The sequence below is a fragment of the Coturnix japonica genome, chromosome 4, assembly GCF_054131305.1.
Source record: "Coturnix japonica strain WE chromosome 4, WE-NBRP24, whole genome shotgun sequence".
Lineage (NCBI taxonomy): Eukaryota > Metazoa > Chordata > Aves > Galliformes > Phasianidae > Coturnix > Coturnix japonica.
The window spans coordinates 24,921,083-24,946,690 of record NC_140666.1 but is presented as its reverse complement, the minus strand read 5'-3'; the positions used below and the strand labels follow the sequence as shown (position 1 = coordinate 24,946,690).

At 50.4% G+C, this 25,608-nt stretch overlaps 1 protein-coding gene across 2 annotated transcripts; it reads left to right on the top strand.

Annotated features, from left to right (window-relative positions):
* Window positions 1-4,471: 4,471 nt before the first annotated feature.
* HMGB3 (high mobility group box 3) lies at window positions 4,472-24,058 on the top strand. 2 transcript variants are annotated; one of them, XM_085546387.1, is made up of 5 exons: window positions 4,472-4,694; window positions 20,716-20,872; window positions 21,244-21,383; window positions 21,868-22,042; window positions 22,495-24,058. In XM_085546387.1, exons 2-5 carry the CDS (start codon window positions 20,723-20,725, stop codon window positions 22,636-22,638), a joined length of 609 nt encoding a protein of 202 aa, XP_085402513.1. In that variant the 5' UTR covers window positions 4,472-4,694; window positions 20,716-20,722; the 3' UTR covers window positions 22,639-24,058. The 2 variants fall into 2 exon arrangements, with proteins under 2 accessions (XP_085402513.1, XP_015716294.1); XM_015860808.3 differs by lacking the exon at window positions 4,472-4,694 and adding an exon at window positions 18,291-18,386.
* Window positions 24,059-25,608: the final 1,550 nt, after the last annotated feature.

Genomic DNA, 25,608 nt, shown 5'->3' with positions numbered 1-25,608 from the left:
GCTTACTTTGGACATTTTCTGAAGGCAGAGGAGCTAAAAGCCTTCCATCTTCCAGTAGGTGATAAACATTTCACTGTGCTATATTAGCTATACTAGCTCCCAATAGAAGGATTTTAGAAATTAAATAAGCGAGCTAAATGTTTTTTCCATCCATTTTAGCTAGCAGAACTGGGCCAGGGTGCTGCTTCCTCCGTCTTGGCTGCAGAAGGACCAGTCTGATAGGGAATTAATTTGCTGCTGAGCACCTGTTGAACAGTACTGTGGTCAGGCTACATGTGCCATTGTTTTCTTGGCATCTAAGTGTCCCTTGGATGTCTGCCACGAGAGTTAGTGACCTGGTGAGCCATTTCTAAATATGACCTATGGCAAATGACTGAGGTCGGAGAATATGGATCAGTTTTGTTCCCATATGTCCAAAACACTCTGTCAAATACTGAGAAAGATGCTGAAGAGTCTAAAGGGTCAGACTTCGTTCATCATGTCCAGACTTGGCTCTTTTGTTTCCAACATCTACCCCCCTCTAAGAGATAATCCAAAATCTCAGTCAGGTCACCACTGTCCCCAGCACCTCCAAAACATGGGATGGATGTGGATGCAGGGCCTAACTACCAGGCAAATTGTTAGTGGGTGTTTTAAGAAGCAAAGAGATGTCTGGAATGTGACTCCTTCATTCTGGAGTGGGGAATAAAGGTGGGGAAGATCAAAGATAATTGTCTGCCCCTACCAGAGCTATCTGCAAAACATCATATCGCATCCAAGTTACTGGTTCAGGAATCATCTGAACAGCAAAAAAACATAGTGAGAAAATCGAGGTTCATGAACAGCAGCAAATGTCCAGGGATGCCCTCACCCTTCCTAGGGATGCCTCTGTTTTGCTTTGTTGGGTGATGAATGTCACCTCACCCACAGAGATGCTCTCTCCCTCTCATGCCGTATGGAGCCTTACTCTACTCTCTGCATCACACTGGATTTATTCTTCTCCTTATGTAATTTTAATTATGCTTTTCCCCCTTCCCCTCCCCCACCAAACATAATCAACTGAAGAAAAATGAGCTGGCAAGTCATTGTTTTTACCACTTTGGCAGCAAACGAATGTTATGTCTGGCACGCTCGGCAACAAGTCAGAAAATGAATCAGCAGCTGTTGTGATAGAAGCATTTTGCTGAATGGGGAAACAGAGACAAAAAGAAAACAGGCCAAAGAGAGGTTTCTGAGGGGGGCACTGCCAGCAACACAGCCATGAATTAGCATCTTCACACTTGGACAGGGAAGGCGAAGGTGCCCGTGCCAGGCTGGACGCTCTGAAGTGGTGGTGGGGCAGGAGCTGCCATCTTGTGAGCGATGTAGGCCAGGGCCTGCTGCTCACCTCATGGCAACATGACTGCTGTCCTCACACCGGTGTGGGGAGCTGAGGTGTCTCTGCAGCCTCCTCTGCTCCTGCCAGGGCTAAAACCTGTGGAATCCATTATGGAAACCATATATCACAATGACTGCTCTTTCGTTTATATGGGTGCAAAAAACAAACCCGTGTCCCCAGACTGTTCCCTCTCAGCTCTCATCTCCACTGTCAACTCCCTCATTCTCATCTGGTAAACGCTGTTTTGTCTGTGCTGTAAAAACCTGTGGTATTGTGGAAGTGCTGGACACAAAGGGTTTACAGCTGCACTCATCTACCCAGCTGTAGGAGGAGAATGGGGTACTGACAGCCCGGCCCGCTACAGTCATTTGACAAAGGTGTTTGACAAAGGTGTTTGACAGAGGTTTGTTGCTCATTGACCAAAGTACTGATGTGACAAATAATGAGGGCTGGGAGCTTCAAACATACCCAAGTTAATTGGTCAATATAGGGAAAAAAACCGTGGAAGAGAAAGACTGCTCTAATAGGTGTATTCTTACTATTGTTCAGCTTTCATGTTGTTTTCTGACATGTATGGCTGGTAGGGATTTATGATTCATTGAGAAGAATCCATTAGACATTACTTTCTATGAACCCCACTTTTAATGTCTTATTGTATGATTTCTCATATTGGTCATGATGCCTCAAAGCCTTCCAATCAAATGCAATGGTGCTTGTTGCTTGTGTGGCAGATCCTCAGCACTGCTGGAGAAGGGACAGGCCCAAATGGCAGCTCTTGCCCCGTGGGTTTCATCAGCTCCCGAATTTCTTCATCCAGAGCTGCTGAAGTCAATGGGAGACAGGCCAGTCCCCTGTGAAACAGCTTCACTTGAATCATTCCTGAGCAGACTTCAAGTTAATTAAAATGAAAGTTATCAGTTCTCTGAGTGGAGGAGGGAAAGGTGCGACAAAATTTCGGTGCTGGCTGGTGTTCTGTGCAAGCACCAGCTGTTTCTTAGCCAACAGGTAGAGCCCACATCCTTCAAACACATTCTGCTTTGCTGACAACACTGGATCCTCTCACGGCAGCACCCACAGCTACAGCTCTGCCAGTTTAAAGGCTTTCAGGATTAGGCCATGTCTTCTGCACAGCTGCAATATCTTGCCCCTATTTTACATCCTTTGAAAGATTTTTGAATGGACTTCAGAAGCCATTAGGAACCCAAATGTCGGCTTACACTTGCAAAATGTCTCTGGTTAATGTTTTCCTACCGACGCTCCGCTTTGCTCCCCACCTGCCAGAGTTTCCTGTGACCTATTTGAAATATCACACTCCTAAGTGAAAATGTGCCTCTCTTTTTCAAACTTGCAAAACTCACAAAAATAAATAGCCTAATTTGGCCAGTTAATAGCCCTCTCCTGGGGCTCCTCTCAGCAACTAAGAGGCCTTTTAAATACAACATTTGTGACTGCATCATTAAAGCTCTGCATGATCCAAGCAGACTAAACCAAAAAGAAAGAAATGCCTTATTTGATCTAAGTTTTATTTTTTTTTTAAATAGTGACACTAGAGACCCATTTATTTTTAATTACACAATTGCTTTATTAAAAGCCTCAATCCTGCAGTCTCTAGTCATTGTTCAGGCAAAACTGCTATCGTAGAAGGAAGGACCTGTAGGAGTCAATCCTGAAAATAGGGCAGCTGACAAAGTCTGCCTTTCAGATGGGTTTGCTTTAGTTTTGAAGGGTTTCCCAAGTTAAGAAGAATTTGCCTCCACTTTCCTTTTCAGTTCTGCAGCAATCTGAATGCTGAAGGTAGGAAAGCAGTCTCTTCAGAAAGCAAAGCCAGCAGCAGTTTTCATTTCAGATTGAGCGCAGTGACCTTTCCACCCTTGGACACCATCCTGTACAAAGCTACCTTCAGTATTTACTTGTGTGATGAGGTACACCTGTGGATTAGCCCTGGCTCTATCCAAAAACACCTCTGAGCCTGAGCCAGCCCTGCACAGGTGGGGTCTGAGCAGTGACTGGGGCTGTCCTTCAGCCCTGCGGAGCTCCCAGGCTATCAGCCAGATTGCCGGCCCCTAAACATCCTGTGCAGCCCGTTCCCTGGCCTGGGGTCTGTTCTGCCTGTATGGAATGACGGGCACTGTTGAAGCATTCAAGCTCACCAATGTCCTGCACACACATCTCTGGCTTGCACAGGATAAGAAATCCAGCTGCTTCCCTTTTTATGCTTGTACCCGGGCTGTGCAATCCATATGCACTTCTGTTTATGGACTCTTTGGGGGGTGAAACTCCCTGCTAGGTTAAGACACTGCTGCTAGCAGTAGGAATGGGAGCAGACTGGCCAGCCACATATGCTGGATTATGTTCCTGGGCTGAACTCCAGAGCCTTCAATTTTATTATCTAATTATCCAACCCAACCCATTCATCTTTATTTTTCAGCCTTACCCTGAGACCCATGTTTAAACACGGCTCTGCTATGTGAAGCGCTGCCCAGACACTCTCCACTTGGAAGCACTCACAGTTTCTCAGCTCAGACAGTGTTTTCTTAGTGTAAAGGATGCATGGCAGAAATCCCAGCCCTGGTCAGCTGCAGAGGTCTACGCTGGGCAGCGCTGAGGGAATGAGGTGGCTGCATTATCCAAGGGAACTGTACCATGAGAGCAAGAGAGATGAAATAAACTCTCATTTGATATCACAACAGCATAGTTAGACATAGCCTTCATCATCAGCGTAACAAAGTACTGATAGGTTCCATACAGGATCGTTGGCTGTGTGGTGTGGCTCAGAGCTCTTTGTGGTATGGCACACTGTGATATGTGGTTTTATGGCCAAGAACAAACTCCAGCAGCTGGGGGAGAAATCCAACAAGCTAATGATATGTCAGTAACATATCTCTGGAACCCATGAGGGTACCAACACCGGTGTTGCTTTGTTTTGCTCTTCAGGTCAGAGCAGGAGCTTGGCCCTGTCCCCATCCTCGTGTGCCCATGGGCTGTGTGTCTGGACACTGCTCCTGGCCATGGCACATTTAGCACCAGATCGCTGACCTGAGGCTTTCCCACCAGATGTTACTGCCCCGTGCATGACTCTCGCACCAGGTAGGGACAGAGACTCCCGATTAGCTTAACCCTGCCCCTGGGAGGGGCATACCATATAAATACGATGCTTTGGCTGCACTCCTCGTTTTCGGAGGGAATGTAGGTACTGACGGGCTTAGGGGGCATCCAGAGCAAGTAAATGACTTTGGAGAAGGAACTCTCCTGTACTGCTTCCCAGCGTGCATCCTGCTGGAGCTACAGACTCGGTCCTGAAGGAGCCGGGCCAGGAGCATCGCCGCTGGCAAGGCAGGTAAGTGACAGGGAGGGTGCTGCATCTCGGCCTGCTCCCGTGTGCAGGGATCCTTTCTCACAGCAAACGCTGTGCAGGGATCCTTTCTCCCTGCTGACTTCATCTTCTCGGGTGTTGCCCGTGATCTTGCTTTTATCATCCTAGCTTTTGTCCCTGACCACAAGCAGCCCTTGGAATGATTAACACCTTGTGTTCCTTACATCTTCTGGTTTACAAGGCAGCTAGTTACTAGAGCAACAACTGCCCTTCTTTTCTTTTGATGCACTGACAAAAAAAATCAACATTTTACATTAAAGGTAAGGCAAAAAATAACGTTCTGTGTAGCCACAGTGAGTTACAACACCATCTCTCCTGTAATCAAGATATTGCTGAATTATGGTGCTATAAACAAACACTTCTAATATAACCACAAACACTGTGGGACATGGAACGCATTGGCAGTATATTTCAAGTGACAAGCTCATTTGTTGTGGGGAGTGGAAGGGGGGGAAAAACACCTTTCCAGGAGTTGTTGCAAGGAATTGCAGCAAAGGCTGAGTGGGGCTTAAGGGTGCACAAGGCAACTTAACTGGAATAAAGCACCGTCTGAGGAAGAGCAGAGAAGTACTGGTGGTTGAGAAGGTGAGGGCACAGGACTTGATCATTCTCCCCCTCCCAGTGGCATAGAATTAATGTGCTGTGAGGCTGGTGTGAAGTCGCAGCAGCCAGGAGGTGTGGGAGGTGAGTCTCCAGCTGTCCCAAAGTGCTGCTGGGCTGCTGTGGGGGTTTCCTTGCCTGCGGGTGGGACTTAAGTAACAATCATGAGTCATTAGGGTACATTACTAGCTGAATGAGCATGTGTTACCTGTGAGCTGCCAGAGGTGATCACGCTCCTGGCTGTGGACAGGACCTTGGGTGGAGTGGGGGAAACAAGATGGGCTGGGCAGCTTTTCAGTACCACCCCACCGGGGAAGGGAAAAGCATTATCAGAATATTTCAAACTCATCTTAAAAGTGTTGAACCAATTACTCTGTTAAATCTGGGTTTGTTTTCAGCCTCTCAGTGAGAACATTTGAAGTACATCATCTCCACCCTTTACAAGTTACCAGTATGCAAGTGTAAAATTTCCAATTGGAACATATGGTATCAGAGGAAACAAGGGGGAAATATCAGATTACTCACACTCCCCAAACTCCAAATCTACTGCGTTTAGTATTTTGCCCACAGTTCCTGCAGGGGGAAATAAAAGAAATCATCTCTGAGCTGAGACCAAGCACTGAACATTTCACCCTGAATAGGAATGTGTTTGAGAAACTTACAAGCAGATGAAGGGGGAATAGGATAGAAACTATCAGTTTCTTCACAGCGGTTTCAACTACTGTCAGAACTCACCAGTTTCACGGCTAACAAAACACCTCTGAGCCTCCAGCTCTTAAGTTCTGACACCTGGTTTGAGGATGTGCCTTAAGGTCCAGGTGACCAATTTTTTCCTCTGCAAGGGGGGACTATCAGTGACTGTGCTGATAACGAGAGGCGCTTTGCCTGCATTATCTCAAATGGTTTGTGTTCAGCTGTGCTGCTTGATCAAAGGTTTTGCCTGTGCAGTTGCCTGGTTAAGGAGAATATGCTAGCAACTGAGAAGGAGCCAGCAGGGATAGTGTCAGAGGAGCCCCTGCTGCTGTGATGGTGGATGCACAGCGCAGGTTTGCCTCCTAGAAGCAGAAACTCGCTAGGTGAAGCCTGGCTGCTCCAGTTGCTGTCTCTGCCTCGTGATGCAAACTGCTTTAGAGAGTGATTGAAGGGCCCAAGGACTGGAATGTTTTCTACTGAGGGATTTTGCACTGGCCTAGATTTTAGTTATCTGTATGTCCAAGAACTGAGACAAAGTGCTGCTGAGATATGGTGCTGCTGCTGTACAACAGTCCTGCTTCCAGCCAGTGTAGAGCAGAGCAGCAGGGAGGCCAGGGACTGCCTGTGTGCTCCTTGTTGCCCCATTGTGTCATCAAGGGTGGGCACATCAGGGCTGCTAGCAGAGCCAGCAGTGCATGCACTGTGGTGCCTGTGACCTGGAAACAAGCTCCATTTGAGCCCTACGATGCTTGCAAGCCTGCCCTGTGTGTCAGGCAGTGCAGCACATCTCACAGGGCTCAGTGGCTAACTCTCACATCGGCATTCAGCACCTCAGCCTAGCCATAGCATGATGCAAGCCCTTGCAGAGCATTGGTCACGGATGTTATTAGGTTGTGGGCTGTTGTGCTGTTCTGTAAAAGGCCACGGCCTTGTTGGCGCTGTGAAATGTGTCGACTCTCTGGACCATCACCATGTCAAGTTGTTTTTGCAGGGCATCGGCTCCCCCCCTTGCAGGAAAGTGTAGTGCAGACCTTTCTGAGGGGGGTAGCGGTTATCTCCCTCCTTTGCTTCCCTGCCTGGTTTCCTGAGCAGCCAGGCTGCAGGATGCTGGTCCTGTGCTTCTCGCTCTGATCCTGGCTGAATGAGGAGAGGCTGAGCCTGTAACCTTGGGACTGCTGTAAGTGAATCACAAAAGAGAAGGCTTTCACTCCGGAGCGTGAATGGTAGTATAGTGCCACGTGTACAACCAGACACATCTCTCCTGCTATTCAGACAGAAAGCAGCACAGTTTGGAGCAACATCCCTGGGAGGGGGAGGAACAGATGTTTGAACCAGAAGCGTATGTGACAGTTGGGAGAGACAGCATGGAAACGCACCGTTGAAAGGAGAAGTCTGATGGGAGTGTGATGACAGCACCGGGATTCCAGTGACAGGGAGTGGGAAGGAGAACAAGCAGAGAGGAGTGTTACTTCGAAAGCCAAGCAAAGTGCACAAGAGGATGTGTCAGGAAAGTGTCAGGGAGAGGAAGAGAGGGATTGTGAGAGTAGAGGCAGGCTTTGGGATCTGCCTGAAGCGTGCGAGACCTGTTGCCTAACAAATGGAGAAAGGAAAGCCTCTTCTTTCTCTGCCTTCTCCCACCGTGTCAGCTCTCCAGGCAGCCAGGCTGAATGGAGCCCTCAGCATCCCGTTATCCTGCAGGAGGAAAGTTGCATGCACCAGGGCCATGGGGTAATGCATGCAGGGGCTGGGGGCTGCCTAGGCTCTTCTTCATCCTGGGGTCTTTGAGAAGAGCAGCCTCGGGCTTGTGGGGTGCTGGAAACAGAGGGAGCGCTGCCATCCTCACAGCAGGCTTCCCTCAGCCCAACAGTGGTTGTAAAGGCAGGATACATGAGAAGGTGAAGAACAGCATGTGTGTGCTCCTGCAGCAGGGAGGGGGCTCTCCAGCAGCGCTGTTCCCTGGTGATATAAATCACCTCTCTGCAGTGTCCGGTTTTACCTTAGTTCAGCAGATGTGCAAGGCACCCTGGGAGCATACGGCAGAGTGGCGAACCGTCAGTACAGGGGCTGTGAGCAGGGGGAGGGGGCTGCAACTTCGCCCACAGATGGATCTATGAGTGCAGTTCTGCAGAGCCCTTCCTGCATGAGGCTCACTTTTGATCCTCCAACCTGGTGCAGCTCAAACGATGCAAGCCGGCTGCTTCTGCTTTGCCTTTTCATGTAGGGAGGGGGGATTTCTGTGAGTGGGGAGTGAGTCTCAAAATACACCAGCAGAGTGGTTGTCAGGTAGCCCACAGCCACGGGGCTGGCTGTGCCAAGGGCTGGTGTGTGTCCTTGGGTGGTGGCTCTCTCCCCGTAAAAACAAATGCATGTCCTGCAATGCAATCTAAATAAATGAGGGGAGAGTCTGGCAGTATGGTCCACGTGCCATTGTGTGACAGCACAGGGTGGCTCAGGGGGGATGACCATCTTCATTGATGGTAGCAAGCCAAATTCCCTTGGGCTGATCCCACCGTCTGTTCACCTGCTGTTAAGTATCCCTGAGGGAGGGGAGCAGGGCCCAGGTAGGCACAGGTGGGAGGCACCCACTGGTGGTGGCGGCCCTGTGATCTCAGTGAAGGTGCTGTAGCAGTGTGAGGGTGCTGAGTGCCGCTGGAGGAAGAGCTTGATGGAGGTGTGTTCATGGCTTGGCAAAAGGGTGTTTATGAGGAAAAACTGAACGGCAGGCTCATAGAGTTGCTTGGGATAAAAGGGGTCGTGAAGATCACCCATTTCCAGCCCCTGCCATGAATCTACCATCTTTCTCCTTCCCCATCTGAAGCAGATGTTGCAGGCTCATGGCAAGGGAGGGTCCAGGCCACGTAGGTGATGTAAAGGCAATGCAGGCTTTCCCTCTGCCCAATGTGTTGTTGGTGAGGAGGGGCATGAAGGAGGAGGCACCACCACTGTTTTCACCCAGGAGTGACAAACTTTTCAGCTGAATAGGGTTGAATAACTCCCAGACATTTTGCTCCGTATAGCAGAATTTCACCTTTCCTCCCATTAACTTGCACCGGTCTCGGCTTTGACTTCAGTAAGAGTCAGGGTCAGACCCGGGGTATATTTTCTGAAGTTACTCATGCGGCTGCTGAAATTAAAATCTCATGAACAAGGGTCTGTCTCCACTGCAGCCTCAGTGCGGAATAATAGTGTGGCCTTTAGTCTCTGGAGATAGTTTAAAAACCTTCTCAAGGTCTGTGCTCCTTGTGAAAAAAATAACTCATACAATACTCGCCGCATCTGACAGAGTTGGCAGCCTTTGTTCAATACGGTAACAGCGCTGTGCGCCAAATTAATCAGGGATTCGACTCCACGCAGCCTCGTGCCTGGGAAACAGCGCAGTGCCAAGCCCTGAAAAGATGTGGGGGCATTGCAGGGAACACAGGCTGCTGGGGAGCATGTGTGATTTCTGTCTCAGCCATACCAGCCTGGGCTTGCTCAGAAGCCTTCCTTAGGACCAGCAGTGTGAGTTGCTCTTGCTGTCGCTGCAGTTGTGCTCGCAGAGCAGTATATCACCCGGCATTTTATGCTTGGCTGGGAAAGGGAGCCTGAATCCCTTGCTGCACAGCGAGCTGGCAGGCTGGGGGCCAACGTGCAACCCTCGGCATTTCTTATTTACTACAGACCTCTTAAATGAAGGCTATGAGATTTTCTCATTTACCATATTACTGTATGGAACCAATCACTATAAATTTAAATGGAGAGCTAGTAGGAGCACACTTACCTTTTATACAGTAATTGTGAGAGTGCCGCTGCTGAACTGCTGTTAGGAATATTCAGACCTGCTCAGGTTTCATTGTAAAACATTAGGCTGCAAGAGGTACTGTAAGGTGTGATTATTCTAAGAGGGAAAGTAGTAGTAGTAGTAGTAGTAAGCACTGCTGGTGGAATTACTACAACAGATAGGGAAGGCTTAGTAGCTGAGAGCAGAGGAAGCTGAGGTGTGTAACCTGTCATTCAGAAATAACTGTCTGTGTATGAGGGTCTTACCTGATTTGTCTGACCTGCACTGACTTGATCCTGAAATCACCAGGCATCATCTGAGCCTTCAGCTGGGCATAGGTGTCAGCCCTGAGCCCATCCTTTGGGGGCTGAAAACACAGGTACAGTAACCTGTGTTGGGTTCATGGCCCTCAAGCCGGCTGCTGCCTGGGGGCCAGTGCTCTGCTTGATGTGCTGCCCAGTGCTGGGAGGGCTCTGGCTGCCGCGTCCCCTTAGGAAGGATAAAGCACTTGCAACTTTTGGTGGGAGATATGGAGAAAAGAGCAGTGCTGTATATATGCTTCTGAGCCGCCTTGATTGTCACCTGTGATTGAGATTCTGATTTTTGCATCCCGTATCATTTTCCTGTTATAACACACGCCTCTCGGCTGTCACTACAATGCCTTTTCTTGGCAGGGAAGGCAAATCTGAAAGCAAGCTCTTGAACGCTCTACCGTACGAGTTCCTCAGATGATGTTTGTGTTTTTCCCCTCATTACGCCCATTTTCAAATAATTTTCATGCTGGGAGTATATCTGAGCGCATAACAATAATATTCAACGTATGATAACTGCAGACAATTGTATCTATACAAGCAGCCACATGGAAAACAAATGAGCTGATGGAAAAGCAGGGGAAAAAAGTGCAAGGTGAACTAGAGAGCACAGGTACCATTTTCACAGCAAGACCACACAACTTTAGCGTTTCCAGATAACCTCCTCTCTTCATTTTTTCCCCTTCTCCTCAAGGAAAATAGGATGTTTTACCTATGGAATTCCATTAAATTGGGCTTTTGTAGCTGGAGCTCAGGATTGTGACGTGGTCTAAACTGTTTGGGTATTTTTAAATGCCACATATGCTGAGATGCTGCTGTCCTGAAAGTGTGCCGCCTCTAATGATACGGGGAAGGAAGTTTGGGAGCTTTTTGATATCATTTTTTCTTTTAATCTCTTCAGCATTTTGTCTTCCTTTTATGATTGAAGCTATTTTTTCTTGGAAAGGCATCTACTTTTGAGTTGGGGAACAGAACAAAGCTGAGACGCTTTGGAAGGATTTTATCAAATGCCTTCATCTTGATAAGAGAAGTAATAGAAAAAAATTTGTTAATTGACTTCAGTGGAGTCTTTGATGATGGATATACAATATGAACCCTTGGTATCAATAGGAAACGTCTTTTAAACCTGAAATGGCTTAATAAACCTGAAAGAAAGTTGAAATAGTTGCAAATGCGGGGAGGAAGCTTACTTTTCTTGATGATGGTTCATAGTGTACGTACACAGATGTATTTGTGTCTCTGTAAGGAGTGTGCACACCCAAACCATATCACTTTAACAAGCAGTTACAGTGAAAGTTTGTTTGCTCTTTGTGATGCTTCTATGTTCCTATGCAAAACGGGAGTTAAATATGTTAACAAAACAGGAGTTCAACAAATGTAAAGCAAGAAGAATAATTCAGGAGTACTTGACAGAAATGGGAACTCTGGTGTCTCAGCTCAGACCTGAGTTCATTGCTGGGCGCTGCTTGGGAGCATCCTGGAGCTGTGGTCTTCCACTCAGCCTTGGCATTTGGGTGCTGTGTCAGTCTGGCCCGTGTCAGCACACATGAAGAGATTTACCAGGGTATTCCAATGGGATCTGTGGTCCGTGTCAGTCTCCAGGACTTGAGGCAGCTACTGGAAAGGTAGCTTGGTGCATCTGCTGGAGGCTGTCATACCTCACCTTGATTATAGTGTAGCTGCACACAAAGTGTGGTTACTGAAAATATTCCTGCCTTCTTGATAGGTTAATTGGTGGCATTTAGTTAACTGTGTGTATTATCTTGTAGCATTATTAAATCTAGAGTTAGGCAACTGATAGTCCTTCAGAAGTGCAGTCACTCAAGTCTGCTGCCACAGGAGGCCTACCTGAACCGCCCAGCGGCTTCCAGTTGTTGGAGCTGCTCTTTTCTGCCTGTTGCTATGGTGAAATGATAGCACCAAACTGATACCAAAAAGGATGCGATATTATCTGAATAGATTTATAAGGGGGGAGCAAGGTGGGAGTGGAAATAGGGGACAAAAAGGATATGGGGGAGAAAGGGAAGGAAGAATAAAAGCTTAAGGAATACGGAGGAGTTTCCTAAGCCAGCGCTTGTCTTTCTGCTTACCTGAAGGCACACCAAGCCCTTTGAAGAGGATCCAAGAACCATCCTGTGCAGTACTACTGTGGCAGGTTCTTTTTACAGCCAATTATGCATTCTCCTGAGCCGTAAATATTAATTTGCTTGCATTTTTTCCTTGCATTTCATGTGGGTAAGTGCCTATGGGTAGTGCGCTCGTTTTGTAGCTTCCCAGCTGGTCTCATAGAGCAGTGTTGTGCTGGTCACAGGTCAACAAAAGCGCTTTACTCTCCCCCTTTGCAGGACCAGCACTGTCTGTTCTTTCTGACAATTACGTTTTTAACCTGCCTTAAAGCTCTGCAGTGTGGGCAGTGTATTTCCCATGGGCTGCTGTCACACTGCAGCCTCCTGTTGTGTCTACTTCAGCCTGCAGCTCTGAGGGACACAGCTCCCTCCTCATTCTCCCTGACCAAGGAGTTCATGAGGAGCTCCTGACCTCAGCAGTCACTGGCACACAGGCAGTGTGCCTCTAGCTGAGTTACACACCAGCAATAGGCTACGGCCAGACTCAGAGCTTCCTTTGGAGGGGGCCTGCCTCTTGTGGGACAGTCCCTCAGTTTGGATACTGGTGGTTTTGGTGGATGGTGGTCTGCATTCCGTGTAATGGCCTAGTCCTTATTTGACATGTGGGCAGTGGTGAGATGGCCAAGGAAAGAAGGCTGCACTCCTGTGTCCAGGTGTTGCTTGGGGGAGCGGGTGTGGGCTGGGGGTTTTAGAAGCAGCTATGAGATGTTCTGAAACCACCACCAACAGCATCAGAGATGGGAAATGTTTCTAGTTGTCCCATCTCCAGTTGTCCTGGCTTCTTAATGTAGTGTTTGGCTTTGGTGGGCTAGGTAGGTGGGTGCTTATTTTGTTTGTTCTTTTTTTCCCTCCTTCTCTCCCCTCCATTACCTTTAACTTTCTGTTGCGGTGTTATGTGGAAGCAGAAAACCCCCTTATGAAGCTGGAGGAGTTAAGAGTTTGCTCACTGGGGTAGAACCTCTTTAAAATAGAGATACGTGGAAACATGTGGTCCCGTGGTAGCCAAGCATGGGAGGAGACTACTGAGCAAATCTTGTCGTGGGGGGGAGGGATGTGTTAGGTAAGGGAGCAGAGAGGCACAAGGAGTGTAAGGAGGCAGCATGAGGGGACATGCAATTTCCAGGAATCTGGTAGTGTGGGAGGTGCTGTGCTGCGGCAGCCAATCTCCCAGAGCAGGTGTGCAGGGGCAAGGTGCCTGCTGCCACCCCCTGCGCTGCCTGGCAGCTTGTGCTGGGAAAGAGCCAGGTCTGAGGTGTGAAGGGAAGCAAAAAGAGAAGGGAAGAAGGGAGAGAAAGAAGAAGAGAAAGCCAAGAGAAGGAACAATGTGATGAGAAGCGAAGAGAACCCACCTGCAAAGGTAGCCTTTTGTGTTTGTCTTACCAGCATTTGTGCTGCAAGGAGGTTTTGAACTGCTGCCTAATACAACTGTCAGTTATTCTAACTTGTGTTTCTCACCTCAGTCCCCATGAAGTGAGTTTGACAATAATTAATTTTGTGTGTGCGACTGGGAATGTATCCTACTCCTGCAGAGGTGTCAGCTTAATGGGATGTGGCTATGCAGGATAACAGGCTGCGCTGCCCCACCGGGGGGTTGGGGTTGGAGGGTCATCTGTTCATCTGGTCTAATATTTTAATTGTTGGAGCACTAGGTTTCTCAGAGTTGAAGTGGGTCAGATTAACCTCTGTCTCTCTGAACTTAGGTGCTGGCAAGCTCCTTAAACACTATTGCTAATTTTATTTTCTATTTTCAGCACGTATTTAAGATAACTCTTTATTTTTAATAGGTTAGAGGGGAAATATTCTCATTCACTGAGATCCCAGCGAGCAATCACAAATATTTTACAATAGTTACAGGACTTGGAATTCAACCCTAGAGACTATAGGCATAAGAAAACCCACGTGTGGAAGTTCCACGTGGATAGGAGGGGATGGCTGCTCATTTTTACTACAGTCAAACTGCTGATGTCATAAACAAATACATTCTTATAACTAAAATCTCTGCCAACAGCTTTCAGCTATGCCAGTTAGAGAATGGTTAACTGACCTCTTCATCTCTACTGCATGTTAACACGGAAGGTCAGAGACAGGAGAAGCTAGGTCCAGACCGAAGGCTTTTCAAACAGCTCCCTAACTAGCCTAATGAATATGCTGTTGAGTCGAACAGGTCATTTAGCACTTTTCTTGCTGCTATTGTCCATCCAACCTTAAATGTCAGCTCTGTCACTCTGATAGGCTGGTTTTGCTTAAAAAGGTTTCCTGGCTTTGTTAGGTTCCTAGGAGGGATTTCCAACCCCCCCTTCATTTCTAATTACTGGCAGCACCCTGCGGATGTGTGTATATCAGCCTTTCCTTTCAGGTCAAGTCTTCACTAGAGGACTTTGCCAGTGGGTAAGGGTTATGAAAAGATGCGATCCAGACAGAAGTGGAAGTGCCAAATGGTTGTAATTACACCGCGAAAACTGCAGCTTCCCAACCTCAGTGGGAAGAGCTAAGAGCAGGGTGGTTTTGATGTGCCGCTATGAGGAGCACGTTGCAATACACTAAGACTGCAGCATTCACACCAGTAGTGTTTTGCAGAGCTGGGGTGACACTGACTGTGAACCTTCAAGCCTGGGGCAGGGCCAATGGGAAGGACCATTTGCCAGCATCTGTAACCCCCCAATGGAGGTGAGCAGTTCCCACTGGTGTTTCTACAGGAGCCCTGGGCACGTCTTCAGCATGCTGATGTTGGATACCCAGGTTTCTTGAATAAACATGTCACAGGAACGGAGCTACACGCTTGATAGGACTGAATGTTTATCAGAGTGTATTCATGAGCTTCACCCTGTGAGCAGCAGTGTGTGTACTTGTCTTGTTCCTGTGACCCACTGCACCTTGTTGGTGTTACGGGTGATGCTACCTGTGATGAAGGTGGCCAACACAAGCAGCACTCTGACCTCTGTTGGATGAATCCAACAAAGACACGGCACCAGTTCAAACCTTCTGTTGGGCTGAAATCATCCCAAGTGCTGAGCAAAGCATGGCATAGCTAGCCAGAGGTCAAGTGGAAATCAGTGTTGGGCAAACGTTCTGCCTTGAGAGAAGGTCACTGAAAGTCTTGGGGAATAATCTTTCATATTCAGTTGTTGTCCCATGAGATCCCTCTGAGATGTTTGTGGATTCACTGATGAGAAGGGATTGAGGTGCATTGTAAGGATGGCTGGCTGAACCGTGGAGCTGGTGCTGGTGAAGATGCAGCTTCCATATTCCACCCGTCATACGAGCACTTCCACAAATACCCTTTCAACATTTCTGATTTCTGAGGGGCTTATGTGCATGGTGGGCCGTACTTTGTCAGCGTCCTGACACGACTAGAACAGGACAGACAGAGCTGAGATGCCCGTCCCCACCAAGCTGTGGCTGGTGTTCAGACAATCTGGCTGTTGGCTGAAAGCAGGTGAACTTAACCTGGACCTCAGGCAGTTCTGGGGAACAGAAGAAAGAATTTCATTTGTAACTGTGGATGGCTTTGCTGTAGCTGTATAACCCATTGATTTGTTGAAGGAGTCCTCAGTAGCTCCCAGACTCTTTCACAGCAGCCTCCCTGTTCTAATCATCTCTAGCTGAGATGTCATTCCATGTTGGCAGGTATTGACTTGGCCTCAACAATTTGCAGCTCTGCTGTTTCCTGGAAAGCACCAACACGACCTACAGGGAAAGGAAGCCTTCAGTATTTGGCAGTGCCAGCTGGGACAAGACTTTGCAGTCAGTCTTCTCGGCAAGTGTTTGACGCTGTCTGCTTGCTATGGGACCTCACCTTCAATTTTATGTTGCAGTCCTTATGTTCTAGATACTTCCTGACCTGGGTCTTGCTGTGGAATGCAGAGTATGGCTTAGAGTTGCTTGAAAATGTGGCATATCTTTGCAGAATAAAGCCTCCCTGTAGCGACTGTGGGGTTCAGGTCACCCTTTCTGAAGGGTGGGTACAAGGCTGTGCTTTGAGCTCTCTTTGCATCCTGGCATCATTGCAAGCCTTTCAAGAGCCAGGCATCCCGATGTCTCTTCTGGTTTTGAATTGTTTCTCATGTTTACTATAGCATAAGGACATGATAGTTTGCATTTAACAAAAGAAAATGGAGAACCCTAACACCTGCCAAACCCATACTTCTTGGGAGACAAGGAATGGCTCCCTCCCTTTCCTCATCCCAGTTACTAAGACATGGGTGTTTCATTAAGATGCATTTGGGCAGGAGAGTAGAGCTGGTCCTTGGATGAGCTGCCATCCAGACCACTGCTGTCTGGTCCTGGTTGTACACAGCTGCAGCCTTGCTGCCTTGACTCTGAGACTCGCCCAACTCCCCGTTACGTTGGTTTGGTTCACTAAACCAGCAGAAAAATCATCTGAGAAAGAAAGGTGAAGCGTGGGGCTCTGCTTTTGTGAAGTTAGTGAGCTGTGTTGGCTCTCAGGGCTCAGGTGCCAGAGCCAGGCTGCAGAAGGAAGCGGGATCACGTGGCCTGGAAGGTGTTGTGGAAAAACACTAAGTTTGCTCAGCTAATTTTCTGTGCTGCTTTCTTGGTGCACCGCAGGAAGGTGCTCAGATGCTGGGCCAGATGCAGTGCATGGTGCAGAGGGCACTGGGGGAGTATTTGTTTTGGCAGTGGCGGCTCTGGGGTGAGTCGATGTGTTTCCTGGGGTGTTATGTTCACCTGTTTATTACTCAGTTCTCCAGTGCTTTCAAAACCGTGCTGTGAGTGCTGGGACAAAAGCCTTCCACCCGGCTGTCCCCCAGCTACCAGTGTCTCCTTTGCCCCTTGACCAGCTGTCAGAATTTTCCTGACCTTCTTAGAACAAGCATCTCAGGGGCTGTTTCTCTTGGCTTATGAGAAATGGGAGGGATGCTCAGGAGGTGATGAGCAGGGCTGCTCCAGCCTGGCGTGCTCTGTAGGCCGGTCATAACTCGAGGAAGAAGGTGCTCCAGAGCAAAAAACCATACAACTCCAGAGCTAAAGAAAAAAATAATAAAGCCTTAATTATTCAACTAGTTTGAAATGCTTTAAAGTATCCCTAAAAATAGGTGAGAGGGATGTTGTCAGCTACAAAGAGATCATCCCGCAGTAGTGTTGCTTGTGTTATTTTATGATGATGCTACAGAATAAAGTCCCTCAGGTAGGCTCATTAATGTTTATGAATGAGCCCCTTGTTTTGAGCTTTTGGTTTGAGAACGTGGAACTAGGGCGAGAGAAGAGCTGGGCTGGTTCTGCAGGGCACTCTGCAGGACCCAGGGCAGCATGGAAGGTCACTGTAGACCTTGGCAGCTTCAGAGTGCAGACGATAACTGGGTTTGGGCTGAGAAGGAGCAGGACTTTGGCTAAATTCTCTGTGAAACTCTGTGCCTTCTCAGAGGGTCAGCACTCAGGAGGCTGATGTGATAGTGTCAACCTGCAGCTGTGTGCTGTGAGACACACGAGGGCTCAAGGAGAACCCGCTGCCTGGCGAGGCTCCTTGTCACTATCTGTGCCTTAAAGAGGGCAACCGCTCCTTCTGGTTATCTGTACGTGCCTTCCACCCCAGCCCTGGATCAACAGCTCGGTTCTCCGAGCCGGCCACAGTAGCAGACCGGCGGAGGAAGCTTCCATCCTTGAAGGCAGCGGGATTCCGTGCGCTGGCGTGGTGTGTGTTGAGGTTCTTTATGGTTCTGGGTGCTCTGTTGGCCCGTGCGGTGCCAGCCCGGCTGTGTGATGCGGAGCCGCGTGTACCGCAGCAATGATGCTGTCAGCAGCGGGACGGGGCTCACCCGCTGTACTACCTGCCAGAACCGAACTCTGCACATGGGGCCGGCGGTTCCGAGCTGTGCCCCATCCTAACGGGGGTCACCCGTGTGGCGGGGCCGTGGCAGCCACGTGGCTGTAGCTCTATATATCGGGGTGCGGGTCGGGCCGCGCTCCCCGTTCCCCGGCGGGCGCCGGTTTTGAACGCCTGACCTCACCCGCGCCCGCCAACCGCCGGGCGGCCGCGCTTAATATTCATGACGCGGGGCTCCAATCGGCGGCCGAGGAGGTTGTTTTAAACGCCGGAGCCCCGCAGCCAATCAGGCCGCTCTCGTAGGCAGCCAACGCGAGGCTGAGCCGCGCCGAGCCCGCGCCGTGCCCTGCGCTCCGCTCCCGCACACTGCCGCGAACAATACAGGTACGTGCGGCCCCAACGCAACTTTTCGGGGGGCGGCTGCCCGCTGTGCTCCGCGCCCCGCGCTGCCCCGCGCTGCCGGCCCGCTCCTCTCCTTCTACCGAGCCTTTTTTTTTTTTTTTTCCCGTTTTTTTTTTTTTTCCGCTTTTTTTTTTTTTTTTCTTCCGTCTTTTTATTTTTTTTTTTTTCCTTATTAAAAAAGAATTCCCCAAAACTTTCTCCCCTCGCGCGGGTCGCGGCGGGGCCGGGATACATAAGGCGCGGCGCGGTGCTGCGGGCGGAGCGGGGCGCGGCGGCCGCCCCGTCCCCGTTCCCCGCGCTGCCCAGCCGGGACCCCCCCCCTCCCCCTCGCCCCGGGTCGCCCCGCGCCCACCCGCTGGTTCCGTGTTGCCGCTGCCCGCCGTGGGACCGCCGCCCCGTCCCGCCCGGGCCGGGCTCCTCCCGCCGCCCGATGCCGCCGCTCGGCCCCGGCCGTGTAACGCCGTGTGTGTGCCCCGGCTGGGAGCGGCGCGGCGAGGAGCGGCGGGGGAAAGTTGCAGGCGCTCGGCGCGTCGCCGTGTGGCTTCGCATTAACATGGCTGTCGCTCCGGCGGTGACAGGGAGCCGCGCCGCGTCCGGCCCCACGCCGGGACCGTGGCCGCCGCCTCCCGCGCCCCGATCCTTTCCGCCCGCCCGCGCCGCCGCTCCCCGGTCCGGCCCGGGCCGCTCGTGTGGCCGCGCTCTCGTTGGCCGCCCGGCCGTGCCCGCCGCGCATAACATGGCTGGCGCCGGAGCGCGGCGCGGGGAAGAAAGACGTGCGGCGGCGGGAGGGGGTCGCGGCGGGGGAACGCTGCCCCCCCCCGTGCCCCGTCGAGAGCCCGAACCCTTCGCTTTCGGCCCGGGCCGTCCCCCCCCGTGGCCCCGCGCTCTCGGTCGGGCCATCGGGGGCCGCCCGGAGCCCCGCGGCACTTTTTTCTCGCGGCGCGGAGGAGCGGAGCCGCGGCTATAATGGCTGCACGGGAGCCTTTGTTACAGAGCATTGCGCTAAGCAGCCTGGGGGGGGGGGGCCGCCTCCGGCCCGCTCCGCGCCCCGGCCCCGCCGCCCCCGCGCCCGTGGGGCCGCCCCGGAGCCCCTTCCCGCCGGGGGCGGCGTTTCGGCGGGGCCGAGGCCGGGGGCGGCGGGCGCGGGGGCAGAGCGCGGCGGAGGGGGAGCGCGGCTTTGTTAGCGCGCCGCGCCGCGCCGGCAGAAGCCATCTTAGCGAGCGGGGCCGGACCGGGAGAGCGGCGCGGCCGACGCTCCCGCTCCCCGCTCCGAGCCCAGCCCCGCCGCCGCCGCGGGCCGTGCCGCCGCTCCGCCGCCCCCGACCGCCGCCCCGCGCCCCCCGCCCGGCGCCCCGCCGCATTTCAGGGGCAGTTTCTTTCATCGGGAGGCGGCGCACAAAATGGAAGATGAATTATCGGTGTCCGTCGCCGCCGCTGCCCCCTCCGCCCGCCCGCCGTGCCGCCGGCCCGGCCCCGCCGCGGGTGCCCGCGGCCGCCGCCGGTGACCTTGGCGGCGGGGGCAGAAGATGGCGGGAGGAGGCCGGGCCTGCGCGCCCCCAACTTGGCGGCCAGGCCGCGGCCCGTCCCGCGCCTCGCCTCGCCTCGCCCCGCCGGCCCCGAGCGGCGGCAGCAGCGGGCCGGGCCCTCCAGCCCCGTGGCGGCACCTCGCCGTGTCGCACCGATAAACACCGGGTTTTCAGAGCGCTGGAAAGCCGTGAACAGGGAGCGTGGCTGTGGGAATGTGTTTATTCCCCGAGGGAAAAGCAGACAGGGTGGGGGACGTCGGTCCCAAAGTTTGCCCCTTGCGCCCAGCATTGTGCTGGCTGAGGCACGCTCACCTGCCTGCACCCACCCGTACCACGCTGTCTGCAGGGCTTAGGGCTTAGATCCCACTCCTGTGGGGTGGGATCCGTGTGCCCTTCCACTTTGGGAGCTGCCCCCAGCTTGGGGGTGAGGCAGAGCTGGTGCCGAACATGTGGCTCAAGTCTTGCTGTGGGGACCAACTCAAACACCTCCTACTGGTTCCCGTGTAGTGCTTTATGGGCAGCAGTATTGTGAGCCTAATGGCCCAGCTCCCATCCTTTGGCTTAATGTAAACATATCAATGTAAAACTTCACTCATGATGGGTTCCACTTGGCTCAGGTCTGCAGCCCAAGGAAGAATAATTGCAGAGCCAGGGGTGTTGTGGGAAGAGAGGTGTGAGTGAGGGCAGGTTGCTTCTGGGGGTGCTGATGTACAAACAGGTGCATGTTGTACACACACTGGAGTGTTCTGAAGCTCACACGTTCCATTCTCCTTTCTGCCTCACAGAGTCAGGATGGCTAAAGGTGACCCGAAGAAGCCCAAGGGCAAGATGTCTGCCTATGCCTTCTTTGTGCAGACGTGCCGTGAGGAGCACAAGAAGAAGAACCCAGAGGTTCCCGTCAACTTTGCAGAGTTCTCTAAGAAGTGCTCGGAGAGGTGGAAGGTACTTAATTGGAAGTGATGACTTGTCCTGTTATCCACTTGTGTTGCTTGTGCCAATCTGAGTGCAGAGGGGGATGCTGCTACTGCTGCTCTGGTCCGCATGCTGTGTCCCTGCCCTATGTTCTGCTGTTGTCCCCTGTAAGAGCTGTGATCTCTTGTGCCAACCTGGCCGCCTCCCTTGTACAGTGCTGGCTGTGGCCACTGCCCTGGCCAGGACCTTGGTCCCCACAGTGGTCCATTAGAAAACAAACACATTCTGAAATGGCCCTGTGGAGCTGGCATGTGTTGGCTTGTGTACTCAAAGTTTGCCAGCTATTGAACATTGGGTGGTCACGTGGCTCGGTGTCTTGTGGTTTTTGTGTGTTTTTCTAGACTATGTCAAGCAAGGAGAAGGCTAAATTTGATGAAATGGCAAAGGCCGATAAGGTACGATATGATAGAGAAATGAAGGACTACGGCCCAGCTAAGGGTGGCAAGAAGAAGAAGGACCCCAACGCCCCAAAGCGACCACCGTAAGTACCTGAGGTAGCACAAGGTGTTACCGTGCTTCATCTTGCAGCCCTTACAACTTGCCTGTTGCTTGTGATAAAAGAGTTCAGTGGGACATACTGTGGGTGTTGAAGTAGTAGTAGTGGTGTAAATAGGTGTTTTGTGGGATTCTGGGCTGCCTGTAACCCTGAGCATATGGAGTGCTGGCGGAGCTGTCGATACTCATACCCTTAAAATCACGGTGGTGAAGGATGTGGACAGCAGGGCTGCAGTGAGACTTGTACATCGAAGGTGGAATTACAGATAGAAAGAGCATAGTAGAAACAAAATAAGGTCTAAGGCTGCATGTTTGGCCCACAGTAAAACCAAAATACGTACTACAAAAAAGTAATAGTTAAAAAAGCAACTTGTTGTCCACTCGTAGGTGTAGGTGAGGATGTTGTGCTGCAGGGCTGCTGCTGGGGTGTGCTGCTGTGCTGACCCCTGTCCTCTGGTGCTTCTCCCCAGGTCTGGCTTCTTCCTGTTCTGCTCAGAGTTCCGCCCCAAGATCAAGTCCACAAACCCTGGTATATCCATTGGGGACGTAGCAAAGAAGCTTGGTGAGATGTGGAACAACCTCAGCGATGGTGAAAAGCAGCCTTATAACAATAAGGCCGCTAAGCTGAAGGAGAAGTACGAGAAGGTAAGGCCGTTGGAACGCGTCTCTCCTTACGGGCTCCTTTGCTGGTGCCTCTTTGTGACAGATGGGGCTGAGCAGTGGGGCTGTGCTGCCCACAGCTGTTGGCAGTTAGGCGCTCTCGTTGTGCTGCGGGGCCCAGCTCTCACTTTGGATGTAGCTCGGGTTCCAGTCGGGTAAAGGCAGGCAGGGAGGAATATCCCCAGGCAAAGCACACCTGTAGCTGCAGCGGAGAGGTTGCTGTGCTGTTAGGGGAGCTATGTCATGCTAGCAGGGAAGTGACAAGAGATTGGCTTCCCTCACCCTCAGATAATTAATGATGAGCGTGGGGCTCAGGGTTGCCTGCCCACTGGGGCTGTGGCTGCAGGAAGACAGTCCCGTCCTCTAACCTGCACCGCTGTGTAAACGTTGGGTGTTTGGCACTTAGAGCAAATTAAGACGTCCCCTTGACTTTGCAGGATGTTGCAGACTACAAGTCTAAAGGAAAGTTTGATGGCGCAAAGGGAGCGGCAACCAAAGCTGCTCGGAAAAAGGTAGAGGAAGAAGACGAAGAGGAGGAGGAGGATGAAGAAGAGGAGGATGAAGATGATGATGACGAATAAAACTGTACTATACTTGTCTCCATGTGAATACCATAGAGTAGGGGAAACACCGTAAACGCGGCACCTCTCATTTGAGATGGCGCCTTTTGCCCTTATTAGGCTTAATTAAAAGAAAAAAAGAAATAATTTGGATTCCGATCGCGTTGTAGTTTCTAAAAGTGCTCTAGAAATTGTAACTGGTTTACATGAAGTGGCCATGGGTGTAATTAACACCCTGAAACTGTATCAAAGTTGTACATATTTCCAAACATTTTTAAAATGAAAAGGCCCTCTAGTGTTCTCCTAACTCTGTGCACTTTGCTGTTGGTGTAACAAAGCATTTAAAAATGTTTCAAGCATTTTTTTAATTTGTAAGGTGGTGTTACTATATGGTTATTGGCTAGAAAATCCTGGGTTATAAACTGTACATATCTATAGTTTGTAAAAACTAGACAGATTCTTGTGGTACATGCTTAGAGTTATGATGCCTTAGAGGAGCAGTGATTACTGGAGAGGCCGTACGTTCCCCGGGGTGCCATGGCCCGAAGCATGCACTGTGAGGGTAGATCTATTTACACTACAGTGGGCGTCCATTTAGCTTCAAGTTGTCTTTCTGTATATAGTGAAATAGCATTCTGCTGCCATTCTTAGTTGTGGAAGGGGGTTCAGCTGGCATGAGAAGTGTACGGATTTTTTTAGTTAAGTGCGGTAGTTTTTAAACTGAAACTGTAGACATCTCTTCATCGTCAAACTCAGTGAAGAGCCGGTGCAGCAAACTCAAGTTCAAAAACACTCTGTACTTAAAAACGAATTTGCAACGTTCTGGGTTTTTTTTTTGTTTTTTTGGTTTTGTTTTTTTGGTTTTTTTTTTTTTTTTTGTATGTTTAGAATGCTGAAATGTTTTTGAAGCAAAATAAACAGTATTACATTTTTAAAACTGTTCTTGACGACACTCGGAATTTCTGGTTTTTAAAAAGGATCTTGAGAGGTTCATTTCGAAGTCTGTGGCATCCCTCAGGGCTGGTGACTTAGGAAACATTCTGACTCAAGGATTAACCATAAAAAGATAAATGGTGGCCAGCCAAAACTGGCTGAATTGAAAGAGAAAAGGCTGCTCCAGCTAATATGCAATGCTAACTGTTTATGGCTGAGTGGCATAAGATGCTATGCAAGTTTGAACTTTATTACTTGAACTTGGGAGCCTAAATGAACATTCATGACGTAATTGTTTGTTTGTGTGTGTATATAGCAGCATTCAAGAGATGCAGAGAAAGGTAGGTGGCTAGGAATGAGGCTGATACTATGGAATAAGTATAAAAGCATAGTTTGGATTTTTTTTTTTATTATTTTTAATTTTTTTTTTCCAGTTGTGTTGGGTAAATTTATAGCCCGAATGCATTGCTGTACATATTAAAATGTGCCTTTTTTGTCCTGTGTTAAACTGTTTCAGACTTGTGGTTTTTTCTAGCATCTTAACCCTCGGCAGGAGCGAGGCGCCTGGGCTGGCTGCTGCACTAGGAGTGTGCTGCAGGTGCTCCGCTCTGTGTCCTTCCCATCGACACCAGGTGACCGGGTGCTGCAGGGCAGGGGCATGGCACACCTCTTTCCCTCCGCATGCACTGACCGCAGCACAGTGCAGACCTGAGCTTCCCAATTCCAGCGGGGTGCTGCCTGGGATCGATCCCCCTGCCTGGGATCGAGCTGCCGTGTGCTCAGTCCAGGTCTGGTGGCTCTGACCCTCTCCCTCATGTCCTGGCTGTGGCTTGCAGCCCGTCTGCTTGGCCAGGAGGAGGTGGGCATGCAGATGTGCTCACCGTGACACCGTCAGATGTGCGCTGCCGCGTGCTGCCCGCTTGGCAGGAGAGGATAAGTGCTCTGTGGGTATATGGGTGCTGCCAGCTCTGAGCCCAACTGCAGATGCACGAGGGCTGGGCTTGCAGGCAGGAGGAGCAATGATGGTGAGGAGAAACAGCTTCACCGCCTGACTGGGCGTGTGTCTGGCTTTCTGTGACCTCTCGATAACTGCGGTATTGTGGCAAAACACTGATCTAATGTTGAGATAGAGTAGGACCCGAGAGCAGAAACAAGTTAGAAACTTTTATGGAGTATAACCGCACGTGGTGATTTTTTTTTTTTTTCCTCCTTTTTTTATGGTTTAGTGTTGGTTGGATCTTGGAAATATTTCTGTAATTGCTTAATGATGGCAATTCTTAAATGTCTTTAATGAACTACAACAAAAGAAGTGTGAAATTGGCTCCCATTTTATGGGAAGTTGTGTTTTAAAAAGGCTGAATAAAACCGTGCCTGGAAAAGAAACAGGTACCCTTGTATCGCCTGCCTTTCCTGTGCCTCTTGTGTCACGAGGGAGAAGACGAGATGCCAGCACGTGGAAATGTGATGGGAAGTGGTGGAGCAGAAGAGAAAAGCGATGGCATCGTTTCAGGAGCTCTAATGCTGGTTCCTATTGTCTAGTTGGCAAAATCTCCCTTTAGCCACATATGGGAATTAGTGTAGATCGCTGCTGTGCAAATCGAGCTTGGCTTTGAATTAACTGCTAGTGAGCTGAGTCCCTATTGATAGTATTAGCAAATAAGAGCTGGAGCTCACACCTCTTTGTCTTTGTTATATTGGAAATCTATCAAGTTGCAGGGCTCGATGAAGGTCTTGTACTGTAGGCACTACCTGTTCCTGCCTGGCAAGTTCCTGAAATACGGCATGCCTGGGGGATGCTGGTCAATACAGTGCTAGCACAGGACCCTGGGGACTTGAATTTGGGTATTGCAGATGCAGTGCTGGTGCTTCTATCCTCTTGGTGCTCTGCCATTGATAAATACCACAGTGTGAATGTATATAAATAGTGTAGGATTTTTTTCTCCCGCTCCACCATTGCTGATTTGTGTTCAGAGATGTTGTCATCTGAAGTATTGGGAACTGCTTAATTTCACACGGCTCGGTTTATTTGATAGAATGCTCTGACATGTTTGTGGTGTT